The sequence below is a fragment of the Centruroides sculpturatus genome, unplaced genomic scaffold, assembly GCF_000671375.1.
Source record: "Centruroides sculpturatus isolate CEXI.00-Female unplaced genomic scaffold, Cexi_2.0 scaffold1070, whole genome shotgun sequence".
Classification (NCBI taxonomy): Eukaryota; Metazoa; Arthropoda; class Arachnida; order Scorpiones; family Buthidae; genus Centruroides; species Centruroides sculpturatus.
The window spans coordinates 35,216-56,708 of NW_019386008.1; the positions used below are offsets into that span (position 1 = coordinate 35,216).

Consider the following 21,493-nt stretch of genomic DNA (forward strand, 5'->3'; position numbering starts at 1 on the left):
ATTAATCGCCGTTTACCTGACAAAGATCTAAAAAGCAAATTACGTATTATAAATTCGTAATCATATCGTAATGATCGACCGTACAGTAACATCTATATTACCCATGAATTTTTTACATTGAACTGTGGTGCATCTGGAGATGGTCCAAGGGGGCCCGACACCCTTCAAAAAAGGGGGAAGACACTAGAAAATTTTTCAAAATCTTTTCCTAATTAAAATTCATTTTTCCATTTATATTGTGTACGATCCAAATATAGTATAACTTAAATTACTTAGCAATTTGATTAAAATCTAAACAAAATCATTCTAATAATTCGTAATTATAAGTTATGTTTCCAATAAAACGTGCAAGTATCTTTTGATATTTCGACATTCTTGTCATCCAAATCCAAGTCGAAAAGTAAAAAGTTGAAATCGGTTCTTTAAGACATTGAAGAAATATCCCGAGTGTAACTTATTTAAAATTCGATCAACAAAACACGATAAAATTATTATTATTTATTCGATAAAAATAGTGAAATTATTACGTTACGGGAGTAATGATGAATCTAGAACACATTGTTATAAACTATTTATTTTCTCATGCATGGCAGTTTCTAATTAGAAGACTCATATAAACTGACTATTCTAAATTTTCAAATGTTATAAATTAAGAAAATACAGCAAACTCATTCATACATTTTGATCAATTCATTACAGGAGGTATATAATATACTGTATATATATTATTTTATATATATATTAAACTTGAAGCAAATTTGCTGTGCCATTAAATGCTATCAGGGAAGACAAATATTGCAAAAAATTTTCCATTTTAACAATTAACATTTTTTAAATGCTAAGACACATTAAAAAAGATATTTTTTTTTAACATTTTTTTTTTCTTTCATGATTATCAATTATGAACAAAGCTTAGAATTCGTTGACATTTTGAAAAGTCAGACTAGCTTTATATTTTGTAATAATGTCACTGTCATATTTGCAATTCTTGGAAGAAGATAGATTGATATGTCTGATATAAAATAATTTAGATATGATGATACTTAAAAACTATACAATATAATACACACATACATGGCATGTGTTACTTATACTGCATAAATATATATAATATACGGACAAACTTATAGCTGTCTTAATTAAGAAATTTTTAAACATTTTTCCACAAGTTATAATATATATATATATATATATTCATATGTTTTTTCCTTTCTTTTTTACAGAAAAAAATTGATAAACTATATTATTAAATAGGAACTGACAAACAACTCTTCCCATAATTTCAGCAAAATAATTTCACATTAATATCAATTAATTTAAAATTTCTACACCAAATGCAAATGCCTGTGTATGTACATGTTCCTCTGCTGCTGGGAAAGCTGACTTGTTGGGTGAAGTGAGACGGGGATACTCGATTTTATAAATAATCTCTTGATCTGCATTCCGCATTTCTCACTTGACCCACCGAGCCATTTAGCACGAACTGAAGTGACCACAATATATTCGAGCTCCTATGTACATATCTACATTCACACAAAAGGATGTACTACCACAGGCCAACCCAAAGTAACAGCTTCCAGCTTCTGAATAAATGTACAGTCAAATGTACTGTATACTTGGCAGTGGTTGACAATTTTTTTTTACTTGAGATGGAAACAAGTAAATTATAAGAATATTTATTGTCAAATTATTAAGAATTTATCTGTGGTCATAGTTGTGGCAGAAATGTCCAAGATTGGTTTTGCATAGCTTGAGACTAGAAAAAAATTCCTGTTGAGAGCACTGAATATGTCTGTTTAAAAATATGTGTGCCCGTCAACAATGAGGTTTCAATTACACGGAATGTTACACAAGTTCTCAAAAAGTTTCAAATCTCGACTATTAAAAAAACACAATAAATTATTCTGGGGATAACAAGAATTTCAACCTAAATAAAAAATAGGTTATTCTTGGATAACATTAAACATTTCAAATTGCAATTACATCATGTTCACAATAAAAAGCATAATAAAGGATATTATTTGATGAAAGAATTTAAACAACTGACCAAAAGAAAAAAAAAGGATAGCAATTATATACTGAATCATTAATTGATTGTTAGTTGTTTTTTCATTAGACAAGATTCTTCACTGACTGTTATTCAACATATATTATAGACTGGAAATCGTTCTCTTCTCTCATTACTTTTGTTAATGAAAAATCTTGACTAAATTTATATGAACACAATTAATTAAAACATGTAAACTTATGACATATATGTTGTTAGCACAATAAAATAGAAAAAAAAATGCTAACAGGATGTACATATAATAGAAGCAGAAACAGCATGACCTGAGAATAATCGGTCCAAGAAAAAACTGGATGTCGACAGCCTGGCAGCTTCATTACTCTGATATTTGGACATGTGGAAGAAAGACATCTCCCTTTTATATGGGCAGGATTCTGTGCAACAGTTATTTCCTACCACAATAATGGAAACAATGGAAGTTACAGGCACAATGTAATGGATTTTTGGCTGGTATACAGTCCATGTTACCATTGTGGCCTTTTATTTCTCACATCAAAAAATTCTCTCACAACTGTCTATTTTATGTACAGGTTTCCTCAGTTGTAACTCTCTAACCTCCTTTATTAATCTGCATGAACTCGACATGCATACAAGTTTCCATCACTAAATTACAAAGACAAAAAGCCTCTATTGATTCCTTCCTTGACTGATCATAGTTAATATGGGTAGAGATCGCAGAGGAGTTTCTGTTGACGTTCCTGGCTGAGATCCCGATTCTAAATCCTATAAACAAAATGAAAAATATTTATTACACTAATCACTTAACTATTAATTAAGAATTTTGATATAAATAAAATTTATACAACATTTTACACAAAAATCAAATTCAGTTCTAAGATAAAATGTAATCAGCACAAATATTTTGTTTTATTATAATATCAGCTAAACTTGCTATACAAGTCCTTTTGTGGCAATATTACTATATTTTTAATCAATTGCAATTATTATAATTATTATTATTATTTGTATAATAATAATTTTCACTTGATTAAATTTACGTATTTGCTTCCAGAAAATGAAATAAATACTGAAATACTGGCACTCAATATCTAGAGTTTAAAGGTTAGTTACAGTTTACATGATATAAAAATATTAATTCAGCTAGATTATATTTAAAATTTTAAATATTGGAATCCAGAGGATGTTTTTGTATGTTTAAACTGAAATTAAAAAAAGGTGAATTTAATTAGAATATTCAATATAGTAAATGTCTTCAGAGCATTGATTTTCTATTGTATATGTATTCATTTGCACTTGCATGCATACATGCACATAGAGCAATTGATTCAACAGATAGGTAGCATTGATATGAAGTGCCAATAAGTAATTTATTTTGTACTATTCTACTTAAATTGTGACATTATTCTATAGTGCTGTAGTAAATCAAAAAGTTGCATTTATAATGTGGATTAAAATAAAACAGTTATTATAAAAACTATTAAATATAAAAATAAAATATTAATATTAATTAGAATTTACTTATATTTAAATGCTGTTGTAACAAGTGGAATATATTTTTGCAAAAATGTAAATAATTATGTCGTTTATTTTAATAATAAAACAATTTACATCATACAGAATCTTACCTTAACTACATGTAATAATTTTTAAGTAGATGAATGTAAATAATAATTCCAGGAAGTTTTCCAAGATTTGGGACATACCTAAGGCAAAACCCTTTTGTTAGATGTTAGAAAGCATTCACAGAAAGTTATAAGTTAATTTTAAGTGGAAAATAGTAAATTAAAAAGATAAAGTCACAAAAGATTAGAATAAAGCAATTATATTAAAAGCTACAATAGTTTTTGAGAAAATTTACTGATATTGAATTTAATTTTTAATGGATCTAATAAAACAAACGTTTTATCGGTAAAATACATTCACAATATTTTTAATTTCAACATTTTATAAGTCCATTAAGAAGCATTTACACTGGATAAAAATTGAAATTGGCCTATTTTTATTGTTATGTAATTTTACTCATTTATATTTATTCTGATTCCATTCTTACTACTAAATTTATGTATGATAGAATCTAATCTGTAATTTGCAACTATTTTACTACACAACAGAAAGGAACTATGGTAAAATAATCAACAGAAAAAATATTAGAGATAATAATTTATATATTAAAATAAAAATATATGTTGAAACTACTTATTAATTGTAATTACCTATTAAGTAATTATTAAATAATTTTGATTATAGAAGATTTAAGACATCATATAAAATAATGAATAATAATTTATCAAACCAGTTTCAAATAAATAAATAAATTTATTTTACTTTTGCCTTATTCAGAAAAGAGTTTCTATATTCAATACAAACTGATCCATGTTTTAATTACTGAATTTTCAGAATATTCCATTTGACACCCAGTGTTGCATAAAAATAAACATAGTACTTTTTTACACAGACAAAAATAACTACAGATAATATTCCTTTTCATAAGTTCCACACTTTATCAATTATTTGAGAGTATATAGGACACAGGCTAGCAACTGCATGACAAGACAATGTTCATCATTCTTGTTCATTAATATTTGTCCAGTGTAAAATGCATTCTTTTTAAAGTAGAATTAAATCAAAATCAGAACTTTTCAAAAATATAATTCTTTCATTAATATTTCATTTCACTGAAAATAATAATTTTTATCTCAGTCTCATTTGATGTATTTAACTATTCTATAAAAATCAAAGTATCAGTGCAATTTATTGATTAAATATAATGTTTTAACATTAATAATAAAATATCAGGTATTTAATACATGTAAAAATGAAATTTCTGAATATGGATCTTTTTCCCCTCATATCTAACGTTTATTATTCTCATTATATATTTATATTTTTGATTTAATTTAGAAAACATTAAATTGTTTCTTTAATTTCATGGTTTTATATAAAAACAATGACAATAATATTTTTGTAATATTCTTATTCAATATATTTAAATAACTTAAAATTTTAATTAAAAAATTGTGACAAATCTAAATTATTTATTCCAGAATTATTCTTGTTTTTATCAAATTTTCCATAAATATAAACTATTATAATTTAAATGATAGTAATATGAATAACTAAATTAAGATTTCTATTGTTGTTCAATTTATCAATAAATTTATTATAAATCAGCAAAATAAAAATTTGAATAATATGCAATGTTAAAATTTATGAAAAATTTTACTGATAAAAAGGAGATATTTCCTGTAGATTAGAAATTATAATAAAGAAATTTATGATAATATCTAAAGTAGCTTTTTAAGCAACTAATTATTTTATCTATTTTCATAGATTATCATTTCTATTAAGAGAAAGAGAAAAGTTTTGTTGTTTATTTTTTAAATTTCATTTGTTTAAGGATTGTTTGCTTTTTCAAAAAGGCATTTTATAATTATTTCATTATATATATAATTATAAATTGAATTGACATGTCATTTCATGACTCAATCATATCTTATCTTGCATATTTATAGTTAATAAAAAAAAATACTTGTTATTGTTTATAAATTATATGCTTGGAATCTACAATAGTAAAATTCCAAGATTAAAGTAATTCTATCATTACATATGAATAATTATAAACATTTGTGATAAATAAAGTGAATTCAAACAAAACAAATTCATATCTGTAAAATAATTTAATTAATTTCTACTTTTAAATGAAGGAAATTTTGAACATATTAATTACTAAAATGCTTCATGAAGATTCTATTACAAATTTGAATTAATCAAATAAACACCTTAATCTGAGAATAGAAATTCATTTTTTGGTATACATCTTTATAAATTTGGTAAATATTTTGAATGACTAATCAAAACAAAAACAGTAGCATTCTGCTAGTTTTCTACATATTCCCTTCCTATCATCTCCAGAATTGTCAAATAATAAATGTGTTTATCTATAATAATGTTATTTTGGAAATTAGATTATAGTTTTCCATTAATATTACATTTTCAAATAGATGAGCAAAAACAATAAAAGGCAATATATTCATGGAACTAGTACTGGCCAAAAAAGTTATTATCTGCAACTTATCCAAAGTTTTACTATAAATTAATTATTAATAAGTTGAGTGCATGTTAATTTTTTCAAAAATTGTATTTAAAGATAAATTCATTCTGATGGATTAGTTTGTTACTTTTGACTGTTATTCATGAACTTCAAACATCTGAAATGGATAAAACAGATTCTAAAAGTGGCAAAGTTGTTTTACATATATTTAAAAATAATAGTGAAATAAATTATAACACAGTTAGCAGAAAAAAAAAAAAAGTTATTATTGAAAGTAAAAACATATGTTAATATATCGATTTTCAATGTTTTAGAGATAAATATTGCCTTTTTTCCCTGTTACTTACTAAAGCCATCTTTAATGATGACCAAATGAATAATATCAAATATAAATATAATAATATAATAAAACACAGTACAAAACAAAAATACAATAGAATACAAGTAACAAATATAATCATACTTCAAAATAAGTAAACCAACAGGAGGATGAAAGAAACATGAATGAGGAATAAAGTTTATAAGATTCATTTACTTTGAAGAAAAATTTATAGTTAAGAAGGAAAATTATTTCAATAGGAACAAGAGATTATTAATGCAGTCCGTGATAATTTTGTGTCTAGATGTTAAAAAACAAATTATAAGACCAATGGTTTAAGCATTTTCTGCAAGTGAAAATTTCAATCATAAAATACATATTTGAAGATAAACAATTTAAGAATTTTTGTAAAACACAAAACTATAATCATCATCCTAAAGCAATGTATTAAAATTATCTAATTAATTCATAAGCTTCTTTTAAACAACTTGGATCTTTAATGTTTCATATAAAGGATACAATAAGAGAAATATCAGATTTATAAAATATGAAATTTTTCAAAAATCTTAATCCAATTTTAAATTAAGTTCTAACATACACTTATTTAAAATCTAAATATAGATAATCTATAAGAATAGTAAATACTTCTTTTATAGGGGCATTCAATTTTATAAAAATTTATGAATGCTCTAATTTTTAACTGATAACAATACCTAATTTCATTTAATGACCAATCAATTTTCTTTACTAACTTTTCCTTCTTCCTCACATAATGCATTTGATAACATAATATTCAACCTAAATAACTAAAAGTGTCTATAATTTAAGATATATTGTTATTGTGGTTTTATTATACTACTGGTCTAAATTTACTTTAAATTTTAAATAAATCAATTTTTCCTCTTCTCTTACAAACTACTAAAAAATAATTCCAGTTCCCAGTAGTCTATAAATAACCAAATGAATTAATCAGTACCAAAAAAATGAATTTTACATACATTTGTTGGAGTAGTCTGTCTGTCTGATGAAGAATGTAATGATTGTGAACCAAAAGGTTTGCGTTCAAGTTCTTCTATAATTGATTTTTCTTTTTCTCTTCTTCTACAAAGAATATATGAAATATTAGTAATACTGAAAATAACTTCAATACTATATTTTAAAAAATATTATAAGCTATTATAAAATTTAATATATTTTCCTAATTCATGGTTAATTTATTTAAAATAATAAGAAAATAAAAGCTAACTTTTAGTTCATATTTTTCTCTTAGTTTAAACTTAAACTATATAAATTAAGGATATTTAGTTTAAAAGTATATTTTAAAAATAAATAAAGATAATTATGATTACAATAGAATATTTGCTTAATTAAAAAAAAAACATTTAATTTATTATTGACAGTCATTAATAGAATTTTAAAATTTATAGTTTTTTTTAATGTATAATTAATGTAATTAAAAATACTCAGGTTTTCTATTTCATATAATTTATATATAATTTATTGAATAAGCAATGAAATTAAATTCCACTGATTATCCAAATTTTATTTTCTTCAAGAGTAATGGTCAATTAAGATATCTAATATTAGCAAGCAGATATTTTTACTGTCAAGGTGAAAAATAAACAATTTAAATCTCCAAGGCTTTTTGACATTCTAATTTTAAATATTTCTTGAAAAATCAACAAAATAATCATATAAATACATTTATATGTAATTTTTATGTATATATTATAATGCATTATAAGGAAATTTTATGAAATTTGCATATTTTAAAACAATTATATTCCAATAAAATTTTAAAATTATATAACTTAGTAAAACAAAACCTAAATGGTATTATCAAAACTTACCTGACATATACATAAATTACTATTGAAATGACAACAATAATAACAACAGCAAGAGAGACTCCACCTGCAATGCTTGCCCTTTCTATCATAATACTCTTTCTTACTGCTGTATAACAAAAGATAAATATTTTAATTTAAGAATAATTCAAATCATTTATTATATTAAAATAATATGAAATTTTAAAAACATGCACAAAATTTTATATTTCTATTGTTTGAAATTAATTTTAAAAAGTTAAGCTGATAAGTAAATCTATAAAATGAGAATCTGGAAAGTTTCATTTCTAATGATATACAAAGTGAAAGAAAGCAACTGCTGCTGTCTCTAAACACTCTCTAAATATTTAAATGCACTTGGCTTAACTCCAGCATCAAAACAAGGAATTTTGTGTACGAAAAAATTGTTGAAATACGATATGTTTTTTGCATGAAAATGTAATTAGTCTATCATTACTTATTTATGTCAGTAGAAAACAGAAATTTGAATAATTATACAAGAATTATATTAAATCTTTTATAATTTACTTAATGCAATGGACATAATAAATTTATATCAGTACATGTATAAATTTTATTCTATTAATGTTCTAAAAATCCCATTATTTAAGTTTCTGATTCAAAAATGTTTACTCACGAAGATAAGATCCAGCTAAATCCTTAAATTCACAACGCTGGCCAACAAAGCCATCTGCACATCTATAAAATCATCAAAAGAAATATTATTTAAAATTATTTAAGCAGTATTCAAAATAAAATTAGCCTAAAAATAAGAATGGAAACTTACTCGCAGTTATATAGAATAGATTCTCCAATTCTTACAAAAAAGCATGTGGCACCATTAAGGCAATACCACTTGGCATAATCTTCAGGACAAGTATACGTCTGGAATGTTATATTGGGCCTCATTGTAGCCGTCGGTGGACGAGGTTTGGGTGTGGAACGCGACGAACATGCTCCTGAAATTAAAGACATTTGCTTTAATGTTTATTTTTAAACTAAGAAAGTTTGTAATAATTCTAAAATTAATCTGTCTCAATTAATGTAAAATTATTTTTTCAATATTTAGTCAATGTTATTAAAAATATTAGGAATCTTGTTCTGGACAGTTATTAACCAAAATGTTTATCTCAATCAGTTCAATCAATTACATGAGAATTGTCTAGAAATACTTTTCTCACTAATTCTTTTAATCAAGTATCACAATTGTAATAATCACACTTTTGATAAATTAAAAATATATATAAATAGCTAATCACTTTTTCATAATCTTTTGTAACTGAAAAAATACACATCAGTAAGCCAAGAAATACTTTTTACATATATCAAAAAAGGCTAAAAACGATGGAGTCGGTTTTTTATAAAAAATTGTCTGTATTGTAATATATTTGAGAAATCCTACTCTTTCTATACCAACTTGCATGGAGTTAACAACTTTTCAAACTATATAAGGTTAAAATTAAAGAATTAAACAATACATTTTTTAAAACTAGCAGAAAAAATTCCTTTAATAAGCTATATTACCAGTGGAGGTAATAGAGAAGAGTTTCTTGGGTATATTATTGAATACAATACAATTTTTTACAAGAAATACTTTTATACTCAATATTGTAATTATTCCTTTAACAAATTTTTTATACGTATTTGTTTATTCAATATATAATTTTTGTATACAATTAAAGAAATTTTTGATGTATGAGGCTTGATAATTATAGTTATCTCTTGAAATATGCAATTAATTGGTTCCAAGAAAGCATTATGTAAAGTGAACGGACTTTTATATGGGTTAAATAGGGATACATTCCCAAAATAAAAAATAACTATAAATCCAAAATTTAGAAATTTATTTTTTCCAATCTTCGTAACTAGTAATTTAATCAAAATATCAATCAACTGATACAAGAATACAGTCTGTATCAACCTTTCTTCACTCTTTTGAAGGTTCAAGATTGATAGAATTATTGTTTCTCTGACAGACTTTAAACTATCTAAAAATAAGAATCTATTCTGATTAAAAGAAATTTAAAACAAAATTATTACTTTGAATATTTATAATACCATTTCATATACAGCAGTTAAATTGTAGATAAAAGTGCAAGATATTTTAGATAATTCAGGATCCATTTTGATTTTTTGAAATTGAATAAAGTGAGATCACACAGGATATACACATATATGCTAAGACTAACTTGTAAGTCCATAACATAAAAAAACATCTAGGAATAAGATATAAATAAATTTCCAGTAAGAGCATATCAGTCATTTGTCATCAGTCATAAAAATCTTTAATATTATATGTTATATTGTTCAAGTTCTTATAATTTGTAGTGACAGATCATAAAGCAAGCATTAAATTTTGTGCAACATTGGGTAAAAATGTTAACCGAAATCTACAGACTAACAAAGAAAATGCATAACAACAATGCTTCGTGCCAACAGCATGTTTCAAACGATTCGTAATATTTTATATTTTGTTGCAAGTTTTGGAAAAGACAAATATTGAAGATAATCAGAAATGATTAGAATTTCAAAAGCGATCAAAAATATTCACAAAGCAGATTTCATTTAATCATCAAATCACTTTTCAAATAATAAAAGGTTTAGCTCACATTAATGAAGAAATTATTTATAAAACTGCAAAAAAACTAAAATGATTCTTGCTGCACAATTCTGAACTGCATTATTCCAAAGTAATGGATTAAGAAGTTTATGATAATACATAATATTTAAGAACAAAATCATTCAATTTATTTATGCAAACTATCCCTTATTCCTTAAAATCATAACACCAAAAAGAAAGCAATTTGAGAAGACAGAGAACATTAAAAACAACACAAAAGTACACAGCTTTTGGAAGAAATTACTTTAAACAATATTGTTTTAATATTGCAAAATACAGATATTCAGTCTAGTACAGGGTTTCCTTTAAATTTAAATTAGTGTGGAATTTTAATTACTAAGTTTTTTAAACACAACTTTAGAATATTATGCTTCAAAAGAACAGCCAAATTCCTTAAATATAACATGTAAAATTTACAAATTCTTTTTATAGTAGATAAGATATGCAATGATTCTTTGAATTATGTTTATTTAGAACATACGAAAAATATGTTTCCAGTAAATATGAATTTGCAATAAGAAATAAAAATAATCCTTTTTTTAATAAATATTCTGCCAAAATTTAAGGTTTTTCAAAAATAAAAACCACATCGTGGTACGAAAAATCGATTGAAAAAATTTTATCTGTAATTCACAACGGTTTCGTTGATATAGCATAATTAATGCCGGAAAAATTCACTATCAATTCTTATCACCCAAACCAAGCCCAAAACGAAAATTGTTTTCATCACAAAACAGATAGCCACTTAATTATATTATAATACATTTGAGGCAGGAAAAGAACATCTGCCCCTAATTCTCCTATCAATCTCAATTCATCACTATCACCGCTACAGAACAAAGTACGCGGTGAAAAATCCACGACATAAAACCGGACACCCAAAACGCCAATTCCACCAACCTAATCGTCGATCGGGTTCACCCATCGTCGATCAGTCAAGTCCGACGACTGTAATAACAACCGTCAAAATATTCGAACGGGAATATTTCCCAATTTCCTCCCACTAATAAAGATAAAACACGTAGCTTCTCTCGATAAGATGCAATCTCCGACAATAGACGCTCGGACCGCTCGAACAAATACGAATACAAGATACGCCCACACAGAGATTTCTACAATTACAGAATACAATAATAGGTGACACAGCAGAAACGAAAAAGGTTTTTCTATCTTTTTTAAATAACATTTTAAGTATCGTTTTTGTAACATTCAAGCCAGTAGAATTACATAACTACAGGCAGTAAAGCACTGTAAGGTGGACGCTAACGGAAATGCAATGAAAGTAAATCTGAATAGAGAGGAACGGGAAACAAGGTCCGGTGACTGCCGGAAGTTCGACTACTGTCCAGTTCTACTAGACCGCGTACAGTCACGTGACGAATCCACGTCGATTTCGACGGAGTCGATTAAAACCAAAATGGGAGAAAATTTAAACGGTTTTAAATCGCCAAGATCGAGACGGCCGAACAAACACCTGACGGGATATCGACGGGAAGGGCGGCAGGGGCGACGGGCAAACACATCTGTCGACGGAGGATAGGAGGCCGAACGCGCACGTGCCCGATCCACTCCCCCACCTGCCGTTTTTCTTTACAGCTGCGTGCCCCGAACCCCCAGATTAACGTACGAGAGAGAGGAGCATTACGACCGACTGGCGAAGGGGTCGAATGTAAAGGGGACCGACGGGACGCGATTGCTTACGGCGTCGCGTTCTTCCGGTCGCGCGTCACTTCCGATCGCATTTACTGCACCGGAAGAAAAACGGGGGAGGCACAGGATATCTAGTGTGGCAACGGGAAGCGGGTAGCGACACAGGTGTCGACCGGTTCCACCAGCTGCGACTCGACATCGTTCCGAAACGTCGTCGAGCGACAGCACAACGCGTTTTCACGCTCCCGTTACCTTAGTAATTCTCAATCGGTTCGGCTCGTCTTACTCCATTACCGACTTCTGGCGGCAATCATAACCGCGGAATAAAAAATAAAACAAAAAACATGCCGGACGAAGGCACAATTACACTGAAAAATTCGAGCTAAATCCCATATTCTATCCGTTTTCCTTAAATATCAAATTCGACGGGATACGGACGAGGGAGGGAATTTGTCCACTGACGGTAGAGCGTCACGCACAGGACCGTCCGTTCCGGATTGGGAAAGGGGCGGTGCCCGTCTCCCACGGAAAAAAAAAACATACGGAGGGAGCGGCGTCCGCGATCCGGCGATTTCGTGACAGGAAACTCCTCCCACTTCACGTGCGCTTCACGCGCGGTCGACGGCCAAATAACCGCCGTAAAGACGAGAGACCAAAGGCGCGTCACCTACCTGCTATCCTGAACAGTGCAGAAGCCAAGAGGACCAGTAGTAATAAAGGCGGACACGTGGTTCTGGGCATGACGACCGGAGTGCGAAGTGGCCACCGAAGAAGCCAGCTCTGACCTGTAATTAAAAACGTCGGACGATTAGCGAAGGGAGCGGGGAGGGGGAAATCCGAGAAGAAAAGAAACACCGGCAGCAGTAGTAGTAATAGAAATTAATTACACGCGCTAAACGAGAGCGTGACGTCGGGCGTGACGAATCGGGATTCCGGGCCGGAAAGGACGCGAAATTTTGATACGGACGACGACGATCGAAGCGCGACCATCCGTTCGACCCCCGACCGAAGGAAAAAGCAAAAGCGAGAATGGGAGGGCGGCGCGGAGAGGCGCAGCACGTCTCCGACCGTTGGGCCGGGAGGGACCCGGGAGCGAGGCGACGAACGACGTCCGTTAACTTCTCCTCCGTCCCGATAACGGTCGGGCCGTCGGGACACGTGCCCGATCCACTTTCCGCCTCCGTCATTAGCACATTTAATTAGCCGGGGGAGGCGTCGGAGGCGCGAGACGGAACGCGATGGCGGGGCGTTCCCCGTCCGAGGAGAAGAAACGGTCGATCGACCGAGCGGGTCCGAACCCTCGGCCGCTGGCCGGTCCGTCCGGTCGGACCGGGTCGAGTCGAAACCTGAGGCGCGACTTTGTAAGTAATGTTTAAAAGAGCGCTTACCATTGTGCGTTCGGCCCGCGAGCGGACCATCCGTCCCGGGCACGGCGGCACCGGCATCTCGCACGAGATGGCGCCGCGTCATATCGGTAATCCCCAGGAGAGGCGCGCACGATCCGACCGCGCCGCCGCTCTCCCGCCGACTGAGACCGAGAGTAAAGTCGAAGCCGGAACTATACCGGGTCGCCGAACCAATGGCGAAGCGTCCGCCGGCAGCCGCGGCCACCCAGGGGCGGCGGAGGATCGCGTCACGTGACGGTGGCCGCGTCTTCCAGGTCGGACGGCCGTCTAGAAGCCGGCAGGTGGGGCGCGCGCCACGCGCCGCCAGATGGTTCCCCCTCCCGGCGGCATCCGGCGCGGAGAAGCCAGAGGCCCCTCGGCCTCTCGGGCCCGCTCTCCTCCGCCGACGCCGGTCGGGCCGTCGATCCGCATCTGTCCGACGACAGCTGTCCGACGTCGTCCGCTCCTCCGATTTAAAACCCAGATTTCTGCCGCTGGCATTCCGTATCTCGAACAAAAAGGGGAGGTAAAAAATGGCTCCTCGCGGGTCGGTCCGGTTTCCAGGGGAGAGCCGGCAGCTGGTCTTCGATCGGGGGAGGGAAATCGGCGCGTGCCGTCGGCTCCCCTCCGATGCTCCGCCATAAGACGGCACGAGCCCGCCACGCGCCTTCCGGGACTTCGCTGGGCAAAGAAGCGTGCCTCCTTTCCCCGGATTACTTTGGAAAATCGGCGATAAAGGGACGCGTTCGACGATTCCGAGCCGGGAAAAGGTCGGAATTCCTGGCCGTCCTTTTTGGCTTTTCCTCCTCTAACCAGCAGAGGAAAGTCAATTTTAACAAATTCCCACCGGCAGAACGAGTAAAAGTTTTCGAAGGAAAGAACCAGACTCGAGGCGAGATCGTACACGCATCCGATGAAGTCACTTCTATTCATAAATGTTTGATTCAGCGTCCGGTAGGAAAAACCGAATGGTTGTATAAACGATGAGCTCTACCAAATTCCCGGAAGAGAAGAATTGAAAATCGATCCAGAAATCAACACGGGTTAAAGAATAGAGTGGCTACAGAAATCGAATCCGGACACCTTTTATCGTTACGACATCGGAAGCCGATCCCCGCCACTCGTTCTCCCCTACTTTGTGGCGACGGCCAAACGATACAGAATAAGTAACAGAGGAAGCGGGCTTAGCCCGGAATGCCGATTTTTGCGTGTTCTATAAACCCATTTTTTTTCTTTTTTTGTTCGTTGGGACGGAACGACCTCGTCGGGTCCGAAAAAAAGGAAAGCGACGCATCCGAACCGGACCCGTCGGACAAAGCGCTGGGTTCTCCTACCTCTACCTTGGTTTTCCGAGTCCGGTTGCGGCGTGTGGCGGGCTTACCGGGCGACGGCGGCCGGGACGGTCGGGCCCGCCGACGGAAGACGACGAACTCGAGCGGAAGACGAACGGAGCGAAGCAGAAGCAACCTCCGTACCCTTAAACCTACGCCGAAACAATAGACGGGACGACGATCGCATTGTTTACGGGAGCCGGGGCGGAACGGACGGCGCGTGCCACGCCCGCATCTTGCACCGTCACCCGGAACAAAATGGTCCGTGCGCCGTGACGACTGTAAGACGATTTCACGGTCGGAGAGGAGGTCTCGGGCCCCGGCCCGGGGCGCCTTTTCTTCCGACGCGCGACTCCCGGGTGGAAGCCCGAGACGTCGTGCCCGTTTCCGGTGGATCCCAGACCCGTTACCGCGGTCCCTGGCGCGGTGAAAGTTCCGTACTGCCACGCATCTCGTTTCTGCACGCCCCGCAAAAATTCGAATTTCTGCTCCGACCTTCGGCCCGCTCCTTCTGTCCGGAGGTCAAAAAACCGTTGGTAGGCCTCGAAGTCAGAGAAACTTCCGGTCTTTCGTCTCTCTTTCCTCTGATCGTTCTTGTCGAAAACTCCCGGAGACCGGACGAAAGGGTGGAGATTACGGCCGTGTAGAAATGTCTCTGCACGCGGTCTCCGGTAAATCGCCGGTAACGCGACCGGTCCGCGTTTACCTTAATTACGGAACGGGGGGTAAAAATCGTTGGCGCGGAGCAATGTCCAGATGTTCGTCTCGAGCAGGGCCCAGATGCCCCGACAGCTGCCGAAGACGACCCGGTGGCGGCCGGAGCGACGGGTCCCGATCGAGTCACGTGGTAGGCGCGTGCTCACCTGTCCTCCGCCAAAGAAAAGACCGAACGGTATCTTTTGTGTGCGCTACTCGGGGAGATGCCCGCGATCCGCAGCTGCGAACCGCTCTTAACTCTCCGCGGCGTGTTAATGCCGCACCGCGGTGCTTTTCTCTGCACGTTCGGTTCGGCGTACCGATTCCGGTATGCTATTTAAAAACCCGTTAGAAATCCGTTAGAGAAGACAGAGAAATCGCCAGAAAATTTCTTTCGGTCGCCAGTAAACGTCGAAATAAAATTTAACGAAGGGATTAAAAAAGAAACTCGTCCGTATCTTTACATTTCGGTGGCCTACGTGTCTCCCGTACTTTGCAATTATTATTAAGATAAAATTTCCTGGAAGAACGTTCGTTATCGATTTTCCTTAGTGTCATAAATCATGGAAACATGTATGGAGTTCGAGCGTCGTTAATTTATTAAATATATCCAGGCTTTCATTACGTGAAACTGCGGGAACAACTTTCCTGGGACAGATGGTCGGCGCGGTGAAGAACCGACAGAATTCGAATCCGATACGGACTCCTATAATTTATTACGGGCACTACGGGTTGAGGCATCGTTCTCCATCCCCTTGCCGTGCCGATCGATCTTATTGACGGTCGGACCCGCCCGCAACATTAATCGACCGACCAATCCTTTAACATTTCATACATATTAAATGGAAGGACAAATGTCTATCTTAACGAGACCATTTCGTCGATCTCTCAACCTCTCGAAGAGTGATTAAATTCGACGCTTCTTCTACCGGTTGCTGATAATGACGGGATTACGTCGTTAGATCGTCGTCCTCGTTTTCGAATAGACCCAACTGCTACAGAATGACGCTTCGCAAATTTCGGTGGCCAATTATCCATTGTGGTAAATAATACGAATTACAAAGTTTGTAAAAATCGTTAGCTTGGATGGTATATTCTTGCCCTGAGGATGGACTCCCAGACAGTTACAAACTGTTACCGATTGTCGTTCTCGTTGCGGACACGCCGTGACACGATGCCACATGGTCACAACGGGCAGACAGAAAAAATAAAAACTTGGCGTGTCGCGTATTTTTCTTTCGTTAGACGGTGCGGTCGATTTTGCGGATGCCGTGGTTATTAACGCATCCGTTTCGTTAAACAACATACTTTCTATTTAAAAAAAAAAATTAAACTGGAAGAGTAATTTCAGTCATTTTTCCCACTTTCTTTACCACCACGAATATCTCGAGGAGGATGGAGAACTTCCGCATCGAAAGGGCGTTCCCGAAACGCCCAGCGGGTGCGATAGCGATCCGCATCGCGCGAGTGTTTCCCCAGATGTCGGTCGCCTTCCTCCGGATCGTATCGGAATTTTACGAAACCAAACGATTTCGATGGGAGAGTTTGGAGGAAAGACTTTCTTCAAGAAACTGCGACGTCGCCTTTCCAGTCCGGCGCCTCTGTTCTGCCGTCGAAGCTCGATTCTCGATGGCTTCCGAACCGGAACGGCAGGCAAATTTGAATACCGATAGAACGAGCCTTCCCGTCTGGCATCTGGGAGATGAGAGTTTTGGTTACCCCACGCGTTAACTAAGCAATTATAAAGAAACCATCGGATACGACGAAGAAACAAGAAGAGAATGCAGACGTCCCCTCCCCAGCCGTCTGCATTCCTTTCGTTACGTTATCTATTTGCGACCATTTTACTCTTCTCTAAATAGTTTTGTACCTGTTGGTCGGATATTTTCTCCACTAGTTAAACCGAGTCGTGTCGAAGTTATCGTTCCGCAGAAACGAACGATAACTTACGTACGACGGAATCAAAGTGAAAATTTTCGCCTACGAATAGTCGATAAGTGAACGTTCGGACAGAAACAGAGAATGGCAAACAAGTGGCCTAACAGTTATTATGTGACGTATTACACTTTGATTTCCGAAGTTTGGAATGAAATGTTTTGATCTTTTATTCGCGGAGAATGTCAATGACTAACGTGACACCCGCTGTGGGCACTGTCGCCATTGCGAGACGGCCTACTAAAGTTAAAAATAGTGATGTAAGCTTTACACTACGCCATGGAATTATATCGAAGAATGACTTACCGAAAGAATGACAAATATATATATATCTCGATGGCTGGTGGAAATTTACGGTTCCTAATAGTGCTTACCTAAACACTAGTAAATCCGTTCGCTAGAAATATATAGTTAGTTTACATTGAAGTCACGTGGTCGAAAACAGGTGACGACGCAGTTTAACCTTTCGAATAGCTGGCCGCGAGGGAAAATAAACGATGCTATATCGCCGAATTACCACAATTTTCGAACCTACTAAGACTACATATAGTTGGATCGAACTACTTTCGAACAGGGATGGAAAACACACCAAGCTAGAATGGGATCGATCACGTTCGGATTCTATTGGGAAACTTCCGAAAGAGAGAATTTATCCAAGACCTTATCTCAGGAAAGCGTGTAAATCGTGCCGACTTTGCCCATTTTCTACAAAATCCCGAAACATGGGACGATACCTATCGGTCGAATATTGCCACTAGTAGTTGTTAGCGAATGCCAGTTTCCCACCCACACGCATAGACGTTGAGGTTTTTCATCTCCAGTTGATCTATATTTAACCTAGACAAACCCAGACAACATGTGATGCGAAGACAGAGACCACTTGTTAATACTGAGACGACAGCAGCAACGCAAACTGCAATCAGACAGCAGATATAAAAGATTAAAATGAAATAATTTCAAAACCAAACCGAATCAAAACACGAGCCGAGATGAGGTCTCGAACCTTTAAATGTCTAACTATCACTGTAACTTTCTAAAGCTCGTCTAACCATTAAGAAGCACTAGAAATCACGTTGGGGAGCGGCTGCGTATATAAAACTTAGCGTAAAGTAACCTCGTACATAATGTCGTATACACGTGAAACCTTATCGAGTGAGAGAACCCCGACCCCGTATATCCTTACCGAAATCATCGACCCAATTAACGCCGAAATTATATACATTTGACAATCTAGTAAAATGCGAAAATCGGCACGTAGAACGGCGAGAACCTCCTTTCATCTATTGTTTTCGTAAGAACCAAACTCGACTCCTTAATTGTCTCCTTGTTATTTTTGGAATGCACAGTTACGCCACGGGGTGAGACTGAGTTATCATTTGACAATTCAACTTTGCGATACTTTCAAGGATGTTTGGCAAACTCCGACCGGTTCGGCATCGGTAATATTAGAAGGTATATATACACCTATGCGTTTATCTACTTTAAAAACTACGCTACAACTATTACTACCGCTACTACTACTACCATCACTACTATTATCTTCATACTTATCGATATCTTTTCTGGTCACGTGACCAGGGGGCAAAGATTTCTTCTCCAGCTTGCGTAGCCTCCCGCACGTATCCTGATCCCGTAACGACGACTCTGACGCATTACTGAAACACTCCCGAACGTCCTAACGAACCGAATGAGGGAATAAATTGCGATCTAACGTAAAATACACACGAAACAATTATGACCCCGATACGCCAACCGGTGGCCTACGCGTTACATCACGTCACGCGCAGTTTAAAAATTTCGTCATTCGACCAATTATCGGTCGATTGGTGTAATACGTCACGCATAAATTAAAAACAAAAAAAAAAAGTTACACGTAAGTGGCATAAACACAAGGTACCGTACACACAAAACAATAAAAATACTCAGGATTATTAATTACCCTAACATTTTATGTATATTTTAAGCGCAAAAAAAATTAAAAAATAATAATAATCATCTCTCTATAATAAATCGGCATTAAATACATACGTCACAGTACACGAAATTTAAATCGAGCCAATTACATAAAAATAAACAAGTCTGAACACGTCACACGTCGAATACAATACAGACTTATCAGGTAAATGAATTTTCTAGTGTTATTCGTATTAATCGATTACCGAATACGATCGCGGCGTAAATTTCCCATTAAAGTAGGAGGAGAAGGTGACGAAAGACAGAAAATCGCCGGCATCTTTATTAATATATTTTGGCAAAGTGAATTTTTAAACAGACACGTGCACATCATTCGACGGTCAAGGAACCGCCTGATTTAAAAAAATTTTTTTTTTCATTTATTTAGGTCTAATTTCGTCCTAAATACCTTTCGTACTTATCATTTGACATCCGCGAGAGTTTATACCACTATTTTTTTCTTTTCTTTTTGTATTAAAGTACGCTCTCACACACGCCCCGGCCTTTTATTTTTCCGATTTATTCCCGAAATGGGAATTCCGATAAACATTCCCCTCGAAAAAATAAAAAAAAAATTTACCGAATTTTCTAGGCTTAACTTTCGAAAAGAATTCTACTCACTTTTACGGCACATGACCTTCACGTGCGCTACGCTTTTCATTAACGTCGATGTTTCGCTTATTGTTCGTTTATCCTATTAAATCGTCGATGTCTTAATTGACTTCGAAAAACCGTTTTAAACTTTGGATACGTCGACGACTATCGTCTGCTTCCGCCATCTTGATAGACGACCTGCCGCGCATGCGTCACCTGGCGGTCAAAACTGAAAGTTCCGGCCCGATGAATAAGAGGTGCCGCCCTTCACGCACCTTTTCTTTCCTCCCTTCCTTTTAATCTTTAAAAAAAAAAAAAAAATCTGTTTTGTTTCTATCCCGGACTTTGCTTCGTCTGGTAGGAAATATCGTTAATAACGATAGAAACCGAAGCGAAATTTACGATATATTTTTGTTTTCCTCCTACGTCAAAAACGCATTTTCGTCGAATGGGTTCAGCGTCCTTTCAATTTAGTGCTTTTCACACTCCATCGAAGTGTGCAAAATCATTAAAAATAACGAAAAATTCGAGATTTAATCAAAACTCGACCTTCTTTTTTCTTCTCTAATTATTCATTAAATTAAAAAAAAAATTATAAAAAAAATCGAAATCTTACTTCAGCCGGCAGAACGCGCGACTAATAAACTACTACATCATAAATTAAAATTTTATGTAACAATTTAATTACTTTTATTAATAAATTCCGAGATCAATGATCGCTTTATCATTAGCATTTAAAGGCTAACCAGTTGAAACACCTCCAACTGTAGCGGGAGGTAAAGACAACTGGAAGAGACAAGGTAAAGAGAAAAGTTTTAGATTCATAAATTTAATAAAATAAAATAAGAAGGAAAATAAAATTATTACGACTATTTCCTTCGTGTTTAAAAGCTCGTATTAACCTAATTTTTAACTGGCCCGAATCCAAAATTGAACATCTGCTTATAGAAAAATGATACATCTTGATGTAATTATTAAAAATAAAAAATAAAAAAATCGATTTAAAAGAAAATCAAAGCAAAATGTAGACATTATTATTATTATTTTTTCTTACGTCCTTCTTATACAGTCTCCGATTACATT

The 21,493-nt window shown here is 34.8% G+C and overlaps 1 protein-coding gene across 8 annotated transcripts; it reads right to left on the minus strand.

The window, feature by feature from the left end:
• Positions 1–554: 554 nt before the first annotated feature.
• On the minus strand, positions 555–20,635 carry LOC111613092 (protein spitz-like). 8 transcript variants are annotated; one of them, XM_023354404.1, is made up of 8 exons: positions 13,905–14,672; positions 13,188–13,301; positions 9,034–9,205; positions 8,884–8,945; positions 8,250–8,355; positions 7,398–7,500; positions 3,655–3,732; positions 555–2,791 (listed from the first exon to the last, which is right to left on the minus strand). In XM_023354404.1, exons 1-7 carry the CDS (start codon positions 13,984–13,986, stop codon positions 3,676–3,678), a joined length of 696 nt encoding a protein of 231 aa, XP_023210172.1. In that variant the 5' UTR covers positions 13,987–14,672; the 3' UTR covers positions 555–2,791; positions 3,655–3,675. The 8 variants fall into 8 exon arrangements, with proteins under 8 accessions (XP_023210172.1, XP_023210174.1, XP_023210175.1 ...); XM_023354406.1 differs by lacking the exons at positions 3,655–3,732; positions 13,905–14,672 and adding an exon at positions 20,438–20,630; XM_023354407.1 differs by lacking the exons at positions 3,655–3,732; positions 13,905–14,672 and adding an exon at positions 19,411–19,659.
• Between the last annotated feature and the right edge of the window lie 858 nt (positions 20,636–21,493).

Coding starts and splice junctions, on each gene's coding strand:
- LOC111613092 (XM_023354405.1), bottom strand. CDS start 13,506: ATGGTCGCGCTTCGATCGTCGTCGTCCGTATCAAAATTTCGCGTCCTT. Junction 13,302..13,403: donor CACGCTCTCGTTTAGCGCGT/GTAATTAATTTC, acceptor TTTTAATTACAG/GTCAGAGCTGGCTTCTTCGG. Junction 2,792..7,397: donor GACAGACTACTCCAACAAAT/GTATGTAAAATT, acceptor TTTTGTTTATAG/GATTTAGAATCGGGATCTCA.